General features: G+C 32.9%; 1 protein-coding gene across 4 annotated transcripts; it reads left to right on the top strand.

Moving 5' to 3' along the window:
* Positions 1-62: 62 nt before the first annotated feature.
* On the top strand, positions 63-15867 carry LOC148614781 (uncharacterized). Of its 4 annotated transcripts, XM_088589144.1 has the most exons (8): positions 111-140; positions 644-675; positions 7637-7697; positions 8356-8764; positions 10145-10257; positions 12056-12376; positions 12710-12964; positions 14849-15867. In XM_088589144.1, exons 4-8 carry the CDS (start codon positions 8369-8371, stop codon positions 15825-15827), a joined length of 2064 nt encoding a protein of 687 aa, XP_088445270.1. In that variant the 5' UTR covers positions 111-140; positions 644-675; positions 7637-7697; positions 8356-8368; the 3' UTR covers positions 15828-15867. The 4 variants fall into 4 exon arrangements, with proteins under 4 accessions (XP_088445271.1, XP_088445269.1, XP_088445270.1 ...); XM_088589143.1 differs by lacking the exon at positions 7637-7697 and having other exon boundaries at positions 79-140; XM_088589145.1 differs by lacking the exons at positions 644-675; positions 7637-7697 and having other exon boundaries at positions 63-140.
* The last annotated feature ends 84 nt before the right edge of the window (positions 15868-15951 follow it).

Below are 15951 nucleotides of genomic sequence, written 5' to 3'. Positions count from 1 at the left end.
TTCTTATGTAACATATTTCAATAACGCCTAAGGAGATTACCGCTTTATACTTATTTAACATAATTGTACATTATAAAACGAATACCTAAGGTAAACATATCCACTTTTCCACGCCAGAGGGTGTGGATATTGGATCAGAGGTAAGAAATTGTTTTCGTAACTCATACGTTTGAAAAAACGATGTATACACTCAATGTGTCACTAAAATTGGATACAAGTATCTATAAGAATATAAAAGAGTGTCTAATGAAAATGGGAATGTTGGATAAATTAATAACTTGTAGAGAATTATTGAAATTTAAAATGCTGCTTTTTAAATAGTATTTTCAGAACAAAATGCTAGTGTAGGTAATGTGCACCGGTAGGGCCGATGTCATCTGCTCTTTGAAAAACAAATCTTTACCAAAGTCAGGTATAATATAGAAAGAAAAGTAATGTATCCAGTAAATCAATTACAGCTATTAGTTGTCTTATACTTGCGTAGCACTAATTTAAAGGCACGAAGTTTTCTTCTTTATGCGTAATTTTAGCCCATAGGGGTGAATCCTAGCCCATATCGTTATGATATATTGTAAAATGCATCTCCCTCCAAAAACGAGGGGTTTCTCTAGACGTAAAAAGTTATTTATTATGATATTTGTAGAATTGAGTACGCCTTCGACGACTACATAGCAGGTTGTGTATTTCAATTACTTTAAACATAATAAAATAGCAACTGTAAAAGTCTTTAATTAATGGAGATGTAAGTATTGTATACAGAGCTATATTAACAAGATTAATATGAATTCAAGAGTAATCAAGGGAACCAAGGTTATAGCGGTAATCAAAAGAATGTAATCCAGGGACAAAGACCAGACATGGAAAACAGACATACATAGCAAAGAACATAAAGTAACTAAAATCATACATACAAAGTAACAAAAGTAAATTAGCAACTCGGACTCCACTAAAAACTGGGAGCATGGACCAGGTGCACCGGTAGGGTAAGCGTCCTCTGCTTTTCTAGAAACACCCACCGAGTTGTTCATAAAAAAGTCAAGTCCGGGGTAGACAAACGAGGAAAGAAAAACTATGACCTATTGAAAAAAATCAGTTTTTATGGTGCTGATAGATACACCATAACGATCCACGAGTTCATGATGACGACCATAAAACTTCTGTAGTGCTGACTTCAATCTTGTAGCAACATAACCCTGTTCCAGAAGCCTATTTGTTAGAGTCCTAGCGCGATACAAAAAGTCTGCGTAGTTTCGGCAAGCTCTGGCATAACGTTTGAGTTGTGATATGAACACTCCATACGCAGGAGCCGAAGGGATGTTGCCACAGATGAAAGGAAAGTTGACAATTCTGAATGAAAAGTCATCACGTTGGTCGTAAAGTTTGGTCAATAATTTTCCTTTATCATCGATTTCTAAGTGTAGGTCAAGATATAAGGCTGACTTCACAGTGTCTGTAGTATTCTTTATCTCAAGTTCTTTTGGGTAGATATTTTCGCAAGAAAATAATGCTGATAAGTAATGTTTCTTCCAAAATCACTTTGAATCTCATATATATATTGAGCAAAAACACATTTCCTTAAACAAAAATGAACATTCCAGAATATCTATCATGTCCGGAAAAAAACCCAGAATAGCTGTGAATTTCAAAGCAAGGTTGTTAACAAAGAAAACGATCTTAATGTTATGTAAATGTTAGATGTCAGACTGACATCTCTGGCATCTAAATATCAAAACTTTCATCCATTGTCTCATAATAATTGAGATATGATTTTAATAATTATTCTCGGTCGGACCATCGCCTGTATAGCATTAACTATAGGGGAATACATACCATTCGCGTCGAAGGCGAGACAATTGATTGTTGGTATTCCATGGTTTATATTCTTTTGGTAACATTATGATGTCATAATGCAAAACCCTTGAACCCTAAAAAAAGAAGGTTGAGTTCGTATACCTAGAAGGCATAGAGTATTTTGTTCAGTAAACAGAATATCTTTTTCAACAAAACCGTTTGTTTTCATTGTTGGGTTTGATTTAGTCCAGTTGTACTTGGATATATAGGTGGAAGAGTGTTCAGAGCTTCCAAAACATGTTCCATCCGCTTACAAAAGGTGATCCTTAACTGTCTTTGTAATACTTGTCTATGTGAATGAGACAATTTTTAGTGGTTCTTTTTTTTTTTGTTTTTTTTTTTTTTTGTCTTTTTGTTTGTTTTTTTTTTTTTTGTTTGGTTTTGTTTTGGAAGGGGATAAATTATAGTTCTTTTATAAATGCACGTTTAGTGTGATAGAGTAATACCATACATCTTTAAGGACAAGTTGCAGCGTGCCACATGGATGACATTTAGTTGTTCGTAAATAATCACTATTTTGTTTTATTTTCGAAATATTTTTTGTATGTGGCCTTAATCGTTCCTTCGGCGCTGGTGACACATGTCAATGTGGCAAAAGTATTAAATATTTTTTTTCGGCATTAGCATAAAATGATTTATTTTATTATTGTGTGTGTCTTTCAAACGGAAATATCACCGTAGTGGGTGCAAACTTGTTAAAAGAGAAATGAGATTAATGTTATTAAACCTTTCAAAAGAGAACCATAGCAAAACAGTGTTAATATGGAACAAACAAGATAAACATACTTGAGTAAGCAGCCTTGTAAAACTGTAATCCCTGAATGCTACGAATGCAATATAAACTGTGTACCGACTTTATTTACTTCAGTTGACTTTTAATTTAATTAAGAGCAAGTTCCTTGATATCGGAAGTATAACAAATAACTTTGAAGAGTTAGTTTGAAGAGTTTGAATTAGTTTGCGTGACTGATATCATATTGGAAATTATTATTTTAACAACACTCAATTTTCGGAAAAATTATCAATTATATATACCTTAATATTGGTTACAGTCTTTAAAGCTTTTCAAAAAAGGCTAGCATGCCTTAAAAACGTGCTAAACTTTCAGGCATTAGCCTGGGACAACTTAAAAAAATCAAATTAACAATACATAAAAGTAAAACCAAGAACCAAACCCGAAGAACATGATTAGAATGAAGAGAACGATGCCCACAATCTGTTAAGGATTAAATCAAGAAAACAAACACCATAATTAATATATTGTTTTAGAGTCTTTTTGTATTGTTTGTTTGGTTTTTTTTTCTCCATAATACGTTTGTTTACAAATAAGTCTTTTATGTCTTTTGCAGCAATTTACTTATTAACCATAACCAATAAAAAGATGTTATACATGAAACCAATTGGCACTTCAGCATGAAGCAAAACTCATTGATTTCCAACTAACATAATAGATTTGAACACATTATAATTTTTTTAAAAATAAATATTATGCATGACTCTAAATGTTCTTTGATAATTCATTGTGATTTGGAATAGCTACCCATCTTGGGGCAAGTTAGGTTATTTGGGTTTGATGCTGTTTTGTCATTAGCGTCCATTGGTCCGCGATCCGCAATTCAAATAATCCTAAACAAACAAATGTTTTGATTACAAATCAATGCTTTTAGAAGTTGAATAATAAGGAATATTTTTAGTGCTTTATCAGTTTATACGAAATAACATGGTTTTGGTCAGTTTTAAGAAGTAGAACCGCAGTTTATAAGTGTAATTAGATTATTTCGTATACACAGTTCATAAGTGTAATTAGATTATTTCGTATACACAGTTCATAAATTAGAAATATTTCCTATATAATTATAAATGACGTTATAGCTTTAATTGAAAAAAAAATCAATGAATTTCCTTTGCAACTGCTGACATGCCCTGGCCAGGTCAAGCATGTTAACAGAACATGTCACTAGAATAATATTCAGTATAAGGGGAAAGGTGACAAAAATAAATCGTTTCAGACGTCAAATTGGCTGCCGATGGCAATACTTGACGTTTTGGGGAACCAGTACGTTTTGATTTGATATCAGCTGTTTGTTGTTGTCAAAAATGATTAATTAGCTATTACACGGAACACACTGGAACATTTTAAACTTCAGTGACGTCAAATTGCGTCATTCAAGACCGAAATGTATCAGTTTTCATTTGCTATTTTAAGACAGTCAACAGTATCCAATGTTTGTTTTGAAAAATTCAAAATGACTAACCAATGTTCTTAATCATTAATTTAAGATGGAATATTTCATCCGTATTCTTAACTGATTTATTAGTTATATTTTTCTGTATTGAATGCAACGGAAGTTGAAATCTTTACAGTATCAGTAAATGAAGTAATATAAATCGGCATCAATATTTCTATATACTACGATCAGACAAAAAAAATTAGTCCATTTCAGTCATTTGTTTATTTCGTTTTTACTCAATTAAAACCAATACTGGATTTTTATTAAAAAAAACTGTAAACTTGTTTGAACTTCTCCAATACGAATGCAATATTGAATTTTGAAATCATTAATATGAACGTTTTTCTATGGAAGTGTTTAAATTGATGAATATGAAATAAAATGCATCACGAAAAAGATCTAATAAGATATTTCTTGCAGCTAAATATTGTACAAGGGAAATAACCTTATTGTGATCGCGTTCTGGAAACAATTTCTGGATTAATATAGATTTATAATAAAAAGATCATGAATTGTAGCATTTCCTATTGATTTATTTTGTGTGTGTGTTTTTTTGTGTACAAAGGAAGACTTCAAGACTTGGTTGATCTTTCCTGACGTCAGTTGATGCTTTATTTAAGTTGAAATTTAAAACAATTGTGAATATATAATTTTATATCTGGCCCTGCTATGCTGTGGTTTTGATTGAGACTACACATAGTCATGCCACCATTGTGTGTGATAGTTTGATAGTTGAAATATTTGAAATCGTGGAAAAAATTATTTCTATATTACTTTGAATTAAATTTGAATAGAATATATTTCTGATAATCAACATTTCTTTATATCTTGTAAATTAAAAGTGAATATATCTATTTAATTCTATCAACCTGGTATAATACACTTTTCCAGTACATGATGAAAATATTGTATATTTTGTTTCTCAGAGATGCTGTAGATCTTTTTTTTCGGGACTTTTTATTGTATTCATATCTGGACCGAATGTCTTATTTACATTTGGGGAAAAGGACGATAAATTCAGTCAGGTTAAGGGAGGGTTGAGCACTCACAAACACGTTTAATCCTTCCCACATACTTTATGTACCTGTCCCAAGTAATGAACCTGTAGTCCAGTTTTTTATGTTCATTATTATTCGTTTTACGCTTTTTCTGTAGATAAGATAGATTTTCGTCTTTTATGAATAGTTTCACTTCATTGACTGGTCAATGTACAGCTAGCTTTATGTAGGGTTATGTGGCATTTTATGGCCATTTCCATGGCTTATTTACATAAAATGTAAAAATGTGCTAAATTTTGACCATACTCCCCACCACTGTTCATAGTGCTGTGAAAAGATTTTGAACAGCAAAATAAAGAACTGGCATAATGTGAGGAAATCAAATATCTTTCAAATTATATTAAAATGGAAAAAATCTCATTCAATCCCATTGCCACAGACCTTCTTTTTATGACAGATTGTTCTCCCCAAAAAGGGGCGATCCTTGTGAAGTCATGAATATTTTCTATATCTATACCTTTAAGTGTAAATGTTTGTTACATTGTATTTGGTTGATGACAGCGTCATTGGCTTTCATACCGCATCTCCTATTTTTATGTTACGTTTACTTTTTGTTTTAGGCTGGAAGTCATATGTCTTTTTATGTATGTTGGTAAAGTAATAATGCGTTGTTTGGTAGGGTTGGTAATAATTTATTAGAGAGTAATCAAGGGAACCAAGGCTATAGCGGTAATCAATAGAATGTAATCCAGAGACAAAGACCAGACATGGAAAACAGACATACACAACAAAGAACACAAAGTAACTAAAACCATACACACAAAGTAACAAAAGCAAATGAGCAACTCGGACTTCACTAAAAACTGGGAGCATGGACCAGATGCACCGGTAGGGTAAGCGTTTCTAGAAACACCCGGCAAAACAATTATTGTTGCTTAAACAATGTTTAAATCGATAACTTTACACGGTTAAAGCCATTAAAATCGACAACATTTGCTAGAAGTAAATATATTATAATGAATGTACTAAATACATATGTATTTGCCTAAACTTTTGTTTCAATTTGTAAATTATTCTAAATTCATTGCAATATAAACTTAATGATTGTTCATGTTTATAATCTTATTATATTATTACATTGGTTAATTCTTATCATTAAGTTGTTTGCACATTTTTGTCCAAATTGGCAATGTAAGTTTCACTTATTTCCGCATTACATTTTGCTATTAGCAATATTACTGATTTAATATTCCTATTCATGGGTTAATCATATTGTTTAAAAAAAAACCAATTCAGCTTAATTATTCTCTGGAAAAGAAAGATTAATCTCTTTCATTACAATGTAATGTTTTTGTAAGGAACAGATGGTCGTAAATTAACATATTTTTTCTTAACATATTGCGCAAGCCCAAATATTCAAGGAGGTATTTTATTTTTATACGTTTGACTTGGTCTAGGCCAATAACACTATTTAAATAAACTCGACGTTTTTTATATGTTTGGCTCGGTCTAGATAAGTAAACGTATTTAAATTAAACCCTTTTTTATACATTTGGCTGTCAATATCACATACATTGCTCTTAAGTTATCTTACATTGGGCATCCATTCTGAGTTCTTAAGGGAAAAAAATAATTATATTCAAAATCTCAACACGATCATTTTGATATAATGTTTCATTTTTCATTTTTCTCCATTATGAGTCAAGTGACTTCTTCGTCGATTCAAAAGAACAGAGTATTCCACAGTCAAATAACACATTTTGTGTAAAATCATTCTTTACTAGATACAATGTGTTATTCCTTACTCTACAATATATTATATTTAATTTCTTAAAGTTCGTATTACTGAAAAGTTGTCGAAATGGTATGCTTCAGCTTTTAATTGTGTTGCTTATTTGAACTTCCTTAAAACCTTTGAACTTTAAATTTAGCGCTACTTTTATCACATGTTAAGAAGTTTTACTTAAAAAACCTATTTTTTTTTATAAAAGAAGACATTTTTATTTCCTGTTTTCAAACCATATATAATGTATGATTCTGAAAACTCTTGATAAGTATGTTGACAAAGTGGTTTTAAACATTTAACATTCGTTTGTGATCATAAGGAATTTATTGATATATCAAGTCTAGTGCAAGTAGTTTTAGCCTATTGTGTGAATATGTAATCATGTTCATGGTTAAAGAAGTTGTATATATATTTCAGTGTTTGTCATTTTAACGAGTGTCTCGTTAATTTTGCGGATGAATTTTGTTTTAAAAAGCATACTATATGTATTTTTGTATGTGGAAAGTTTTTATCAATTATGATTTTATGAAATAATTTGTAGAAGATAATACACCAAAATATTACCAGAGACAGAACCGATCGACTAGTGTCATAATGTTACTCAAATAATTTGCAATATTTTGTAAACTTTGCCTCAGAAACAAATGTAACCGAAACCAAAGAATAATTATCTTTGCTTCAACTACACTGACATAAAAAGTAAATGTTCAGTATATGAATAACCTTAATGACTTACCTCAAACATACATTTGTTCGTGTCTTGCTTCAAGGAAGAACGGCAGATTTAAACTGGTACCAAGCCTGTGAACAGGATTTTGTATAATGTTTAAGGTATGTTTGTGCATCGAGATACGTGATTTGAAAATTCTTACAACACTCGATAATTAAAAAAACAGCGATTAATGCCAACGCGAAATCTAGAATATTTTAAATACTTTCATTGAAGTAGCAATTAAGTCAGAACCGTGTTTTTGTTCAATTAACCCATCTTAAAATAAATTAGACGATTTCATCCACTCTTCGGAAATTAATTGAGGCGGAAACAACTGGAAATATCCAGGATAACATGAATATTTCGTGTATACTATATAGCTTTAAGATTATACCCGGAATACATTTCCGGGTTAGACGACGACGTTTCGGACGAATACAAAGCAAGTGTCCAATTAGTCTACTTCTAATAATCAGAAGTCATAGCAAATTAAGTCGCCATTTGGTCATCAATGTAAGTTTTTAAATCGAGGGGAATCAAAGCGGGTCTGGAACATTCAAAGAGTAAGGATCTCTCAGAGTTAATATCATGTAAGTATAACTGCATTATGACACGACACGAAACGACAAACTGTTTAAGTTTTATGTTTTTTTAGATAGATACCGAGGAAAAGTTTAAACATAATATCAACAGCCTTTCGTCATTATAAGGATATAATAAAAATTATTATTTAAATTTGATTTAAAGAAAAAGGTTATTCCATAAGATTTTTTTCAGGGGTGTTACGAAGATGGTGGCCTTTATTTATACGTTACTTATATCCCTGGTAACGATATCTGTTGCTTTGATAACTGAACAACCAATGCCACAGCTACTCTGCAATTGTTTCAATAGAGAATTGTCTGCTTCCAAAGATGAACCTGGTGCTATGATCATTTACACATGTGTAAACAAGTATCTTGCAATAACATGGAGAGACCGTTACTATCAAAAGATGTCAAATGACCCAGAAGTCATTAATTGGTTTAAATCACTTTACAGAAAAAACAAAAGTCTTGAGTACCATAGTCGCCTAAAGCGACAAACCGGTTCTTTGTTACATGGCACAAGGCAGGAAATTCGAACGCTGTCTAATGCGCAACGTCGACGGTTTATAACAGCTGTTCAGAGATTAAAAACAACAAGGGTGCGTAATATTGATTTCCTCAAATGACATTTTCAAGTTTTGAGAAGTCACACATTTGCATATATGCAGATAAAGCAAAGCAAAAAATTATGAATGCAGTCAAACCTGTCGATTGAGCTTTCAAGGTAGACAAATCATGGTAAAATTTATACACATGTTAATTTTACATAAAGTGCACAACATCGAATATTTGAACCGTAGCTTTCAGATCGGTCATTGCTGAATACAGGGACAGGCGCAATACTTTCAATTTTTCTTGGAAAATTCTTGAATGAATTTCTTTTTAAATATTAGTTTCTGGAAAATGCCAAATTTGAGACATTTTCGAAGTGCAATAACGTAGAGTGTAGCTGATATGACTTTAAATAGAAAATCGATTATTCCGTTTCAGCAATTTTTAAATGAAAAGAGTCCTAATAATATCAATTATGGTAGTTCTTGTCGATTAAGACCATTTTAAAAAATCTGAAACTCAAAAACTCTTGTGTTTAAGCAATGGTAAGGGTACATATTATACATTAATCTAAAAGCTAAAAAGTGTGACCGCAATTTTCTTGACAATACAAATCGTAGGCATTGGGCTACATGATGATAGCTATATATATTTAGTGATATTTGAGAGTGACTTGGGAATTCGAACAATTTAGATTCCAAGAATATTCTTTGGTAACAATTTCTTTTCATAAATATCATCATGAAGTTAATAATTGAGGTGCGGACGGACAATATTGTAAAATTCTAGATGTATTGAATAGCTCAATCCATAAAAGAACATGCATTTTAAATATCTTTCACATTTAAAACTCCCAACATTTTTAAATCAGTCTTTCTAATCAAACATAAGGTGATTCATGCATGTCAAAAACCAACCGAATTCAGTTTTATTTCTTGTTCCAAACAATTACTGATCACATAACCAGTCTTAGTTTTTCATTTTGTAGTTGCGCTTTTGAGATAAAAATTATATAGATTGTACACTTTGTAAGAGTTATCGTTCTTGATTTGATTTCCTTTGGTTGATTTTCTAAAAGTGCAGATCTGAATGCAGAAATGATTATCGTTCTGTTAAAGTATAGCGCATATAGACTGAAAAAACATTGTTTGTTTGGTGGATTTTTCTTCACCATGAATCACTTTACCATTGGCAGTGTCTGAATTTTATGTAGCCTGGTACTTACATCCGATATAAAATCTTAGATTGACTATCTGTTTAACGAAATAAATCGGAATGGTACGGAAACCTTTCTTATGTTGAGTTGTCGTGAACAAAAAATAACAAATTTCTTTTAACTATATAACATCGTGCATTACCATGTAATCAAAATCTCCCTTTCCCTTTTTCATGTGTCAACGTTATGATTTAGTATAGTTAACCAACAGGTTGGATCCACAAATAGATATGACGCTATAGCCGCTGCACATGATGGCCCAGCACTGGAGAATGCACATTTTGGACCAAACTTTCTTGGTTGGCATAGGGAATATCTTTTACTGTAAGTACCAAAATAACAGTAATTACACAATCCTTGACTTATCGTTTGATTCATTGTTTAATGTTTCAGTCGGTTGTTATATTCTTTTCCATGAGTTCTCTTAACTAGAAAACCAACTCTTAAATTTGAAATAACATTTGACCATAAACCTAGAAAACATTTTTTTGTTCTTTTTTCAAATTCATTAAATCTGAGTAATTAACTATAAGAAGTACAGAATAGTTCGTTTATCTCGAACAATATATGAAATTGTCCTAGAGTAAGCCAAATGCGGTGCAATGAATATTTTTTATTCAGGAGTTAAAGGTAGAAACTGTTAGAGTTTAAGATTTGATTTTTGGGGTCAAGAGTACCTTCCAGTATACCTTTTCCTCGTAAACTGTTGTTATTTTCGATTTTCATAGAAACCAAAGAATGATTTTTCATTCATTACATTTTTGCCCATACTTTTAATGATAGTTGAAGAAATAAACCATTACTTTTTCTATTAAATCTGGTTGGCCCTTAAATTACAATTGCGATATCTTACTTCATGTAGTCATCAGTTTTCAATTAACAACCAGAAGTAACCGAAGCATATCTTGGAAACTTAATATGAATTCATGTCAATGTTTTTTTTTAGATCTTAGAGTTTTTCTTGTTTTTTTTTCTGTTCTAACTATCAAAGTCTTATTTGCATTCTCACCCGATACAATAACATTTTCGCTGATGAAATAACAATTAATTATTAAAGAGTAATCAAGTGAATCAAGATTTTAACGGTAATCAAACGAATGTAATCCAGGGACAAAGACCAGACATGGAAAACAGACATACACAACAAAGAACATAAAGTAACTAAAATCATACATACAAAGTAACAAAAGCAAATGAGCATGTCTGGTCTTTGTGCCTGAATTACATTCTTTTGATTACCCAATGGCCTTGGTTCCCTTGATTACTCTTTAAAGTAGATGACTCATTTTGCCTATATTTTATAGTGTATGTTGAGGTATTTCATGGAGTTGTTGTTTGTTGTTTCAGTTCATTTTTGACCTAACATTAAAGGGGAATGGTGTTGTCCTCATAAAACTAGTTTAACCCCATTTCTGCAACTGTCCATATTCAGAAGATGTTAGTCATTAATGTTTTAAAGAATTGTCATCGTTCTGTTACTATAAAATTTTATTTTGTCGGGGTCTTTCAGAGCTTACTTAAAGATGAGTTAATATCTTTCGGTGATCTCGGAAATTCAGCATTCCACAGTATTGTAAAACTGCCTAATTTTGTTCTCATACTTTGATACTTTATCACTTAAAAAATGTCCAACAACTGTAAATATATAAAAAATGTCAAACAACTGTAAATATATAAAAATTGTCAAACAACTGTAAATAGAGCAGGCCAAGGCCTACAGAATGCAGTAAAACATTTCTAGGAAATTGATACCTACATCACATATGACAATCATAGAAACCATGCTAAAATTTGCAGAAAAGAATTCACCAGTTTCCATTTATGTCATTTTTCATTCTAGCCAAATTTACGAAACTAAGCTAAACTGCTGCCACAGTACGCGGCAAAGTATTCGCTATTTTGGATTTAGGTTATACGATGGTGCATTTGTTGCGTATCACCATCTCCGTTCTTTTTTCCTTTCATGTTTCGAACCAAATGATATTATCATGTCTGAAAAAAAATTGCAGTTCGTAAATTTTTCGATCACTGTAAGCCAATACTCAAAAGTACAAGAATTTGTTTCTGATTGTACCGATTGTATTTAAGAATATTCTCTGAACTATGCAATATGAACTCACAGATTTGAAACAGCCCTTCGGCAAATAGACTCCAGAGTTGTGCTGCCTTATTGGGATACAAGACTTGAATACAATCTACGTAACGAGCTTGAGTCCAACATTTGGGACCTGTCATTCATGGGAGATAGCCAAGGCGTTGTTAGTTATGGTCCATTCGCAAGATGGCGGCAACCTAATGGCGCCTTTTTAGAAAGAAGTGCGGGTGCAGATGGGTCATATATTCCTCCAGTCGGCATCCAGAGAGTGTTGAGTAGACAATCCAATATACAAATATCAGAGCCCTGGGCTGCAGATAGGTTTAGCTTGGAGAATTATCATAATGCGTAAGTAATTATGATTGCAGAAACCGATATTAAATTTGGGATCGATATGGAAACCTGAATGTTCCGATGTATTTTGTCAATGAGAGTAAAAATTGTGAGGTAATAACTCAGAACGTAAGAGTCATAGCCGGATACAAAAGGGGGTGAGCTAGTGTTGTGAAGTTTAGTTGATTTTATCATGGATCCTGCACTGTGGATATAAGGTTTACTTTAACTTCAGTCGCAAAAATCGGTTTGATACCATATTTGTTCACTCCTTTTTTTAATGAAACTTTTGAAATGAATGTATGTATGTGTTTATTTTCATTAACTTTTTTGGCATTTTGTTCCAAGGGTTCATATGAGAGTAGGTGGTTCAATGACAGGATTAAATACAGCACCGGCGGACCCCATATTCTTCCTTCATCATGCATTCATTGATTGTGTATGGGAGGACTTTAGGAGACAACAAACATATCCTGAGAGAGACTACCCGTGGAATAACCAGGCTCGAAGATCTCAACGCCCTTCAGAAAGAATGATAAATCTGGAAAGTAATAAAAGAAATATCGAGGGGTACAGCAACGAATACACCCAAAGATATTACAGGTCAGATGTTTGTATTACAATCACTTTACATTGCTAACTCGTATTGTTATGAGTTATAAACCAAGACCTAGAAATTAGTAACTTGAAAACCTTCATTTTCAAAAGTGTTTTATGTCACACTAGCAATATACAAATAGTTGTATCTCTAATAAAAGACATACATATGTGTATACTGAAAACTGAGTAGCTACCCGATCGAATCTATTTGCGAAATTCACAATTACAAGTTTACATTAATAGTGTCAACATCTGTTGAGGCTGTTACTGGCATTACATTTCCTTAGTGTAAGAAACAAAGTCCATGTTTTTTATAGTTGTTGTAACTGGATATAAAATCAAATATATTATCTTGTTTAATGTGTCTGTCATACTTTTATTTACTGATGCAGCTGGAAAATGGTGTTAGATCATTTCAATTGTATTATTGTTAATATGTTTGTTTGTTTGTTTGTTTGTTGGGGTTTAATGTCCGATCAGCAATATTTCAGCTATATTCAGACGATGAACATGAAATTGATGATAAAATGAACATAAAATGATGATGAAATGAAAAAGGGATGGGACACAAGGACAATGGGGTCGACAAATTTTGATTGCCACTGGAAATAGGGAGAGATGGATAGGGTCGGACAATTAAGCCTCCTGTGGCGGAGCCCTATGGTTCCTACTCCGGGAGAATACCACAGTAGGATTATTTAACGTGCGAGGAACGTGGCATCTTTCCCAAAACGGTGCACCACTATGGTTTGCGGTCAGGTTATCCGTATTATAGCTTGACAACCCCAGCATGTACCACGCCAGGGGTACCCTATTCCACCATCTGGGGCACACATCCCAGTTGCTCTGTAGGCAGAGCGCCCTAGCCCCCGGCTAGGGTTCTGAGCACTATTTAGTCGCCTTTTACGACAAGCTTAGCGCTGCTGCAGGCCTATTCTTTTAACACCCGGACCTGCGCGGGGATATTGTTAATATGAAAAACGTTGATACTTATGATCGATGTTATATGAAATAAACAGAACCTTGTCAAAACGTTAAAGAGGTATATTCGCTGACAAATTCCGGTCCTATTATTCGGTGAAGACTTGGCGTACCTACTAAAAAGACTTATTTACTTATTTTATTCGCAAATAATTAAATATTCAAGGTCCTTATATGGTAAAAATGGCGTTTCTATGAAATTTATGGTGATTTTTAACGATACTTTGAATTTTGTCAGTGATTGTTCGTTCCAAAAACATTTGCCACATGCTTCGAGTGAGAAATCTTTTTTTAAGTTGTCTTTATATAATACGATGTCATGGTCGAATATTTGAGCTTTCGATGGATGCTGTCAATAGTTCCTACATAGAAATGTTGTGTCATGAATTCACGTGTGTTCCGCTACTTTGATCGTAATTACATTATTTTGTTTGCTTCGTTCAGTACTTTTGTGTTTGCATGAACTATACGCTTAAATGTGTTATCAGCAAAATAAACACATATTAAACTAAATGTTAAGCAATATCTAGATTCGACAAAGCTTATCATTTGTAAAGAACTTATCCGTATTCTTTTAAAATAATTCAAGAGAATACAATACACACACACACACACACAAACCTGTAACATTTTTATAAGTACTTCACACTCTATAGCTACCTTAAATGAAAGACTGTTATAACCGGTAATAGAAAAGTAAATGTTGTCAATGTCAGATGAAAAGTATTGCGAAATGTTTCATTATGCCACTTTAAAATCTTAAATTCTTAAACTCTTAAATATTTGTTACTTGTATACGTGATTCTTACTTTAACATCCATACGAACAGCAGAACACACATGAATACAGAACGAACACTAATTCGTTACCGTTTATAGTCCTAATTATTTTTCCAATACCTTGTAGATGCGCAAGAAGTCCCCAGACTTGTAGAGAGTGTAGAAACAGAAGGAATCTGAGATGTGGTACTTGGAATCCGGGTCTTTGCGCAGCTGGCCGACAATCGCGCAGAACTTCAGCAAGAGCAAGAAATGCTCTTCAAGACGAACCAAAAAACAAGCCACTTGGAATTTCTCAATCTTTTAGGAGTACTATTATAGACAAAAGGAAAAACAACAGGGGAAAAAGATCGATACCAGCTGCCGATTTTTCAATGAATTTTACTAAAATGTTCAGTCACGAAGACTACCCAGAGAAAATTCCAAAAACGTGGCGCCCTTCAGAATCTGAATTAGAATCTCCTATTCAAAACTCTTTTGTTATTGATGGGGTACCAGATATCAAGAGATGGGTATTCATACCCGTCATTGTCAAGCACAAACGACCTCCGGGATTATACTTTAATTCCAAAGTCATTGTACACGGAGACATTCAAGCTGGCGTAGATGTCTATTCGTATGCAATGATTTTAAATGACACCAAAACTAACCGGGACCAAGCTACATTCCCAAACCGAAATATTCCTTCTAAAGTGGGGTTTGACAAAGTCTTTGTACAAGTTGATGGGTTGTCATACAGCGGAAAGTACAAAGATTATGCAGTCGTCGATTCTCGACTTCCAATATCGGAGTCTGTTACGTTTGTTGGTGTAAAAAGTCCAAAGCTGAATAATAGTCGTTCCTACGTTTCTGCATACGATTCTCATGGTCGATTATGTCATGCGTACTGTCTTGTATACGGGTCAAATCCACCTGAGTACAAAAAATGTTCCGGGGTAATTGATTTGACTACAACATCCCCATTTATGTATGGAGACAGTATCGGTGAATCAAATGGTCTTCTATACCGGAAATTAAAATCTGTAAATCATGTAAGAAGTTATGAAAACGTCTTCTTGACATTTCATTGTGACTATGATGACACCCCTTGGAGTCAGTGTAAATAAATACTATTAACTGTTTTGAAATAAAGTGCAAGAAGCAGAATGTTTCTTTCATTATTTTAAGCAAAAAGCTTTTCTTGTACGCAGTTGTAATGGTCCAATATTACCTTGGAAACATTGGTATTTC

This window comes from Perna viridis, chromosome 6 (genome assembly GCF_037379345.1).
Source record: "Perna viridis isolate PV_CMFRI_1.1 ecotype Kerala chromosome 6, ASM3737934v1, whole genome shotgun sequence".
Lineage (NCBI taxonomy): Eukaryota > Metazoa > Mollusca > Bivalvia > Mytilida > Mytilidae > Perna > Perna viridis.
This window is presented reverse-complemented; position numbering and strand designations above follow the sequence as displayed.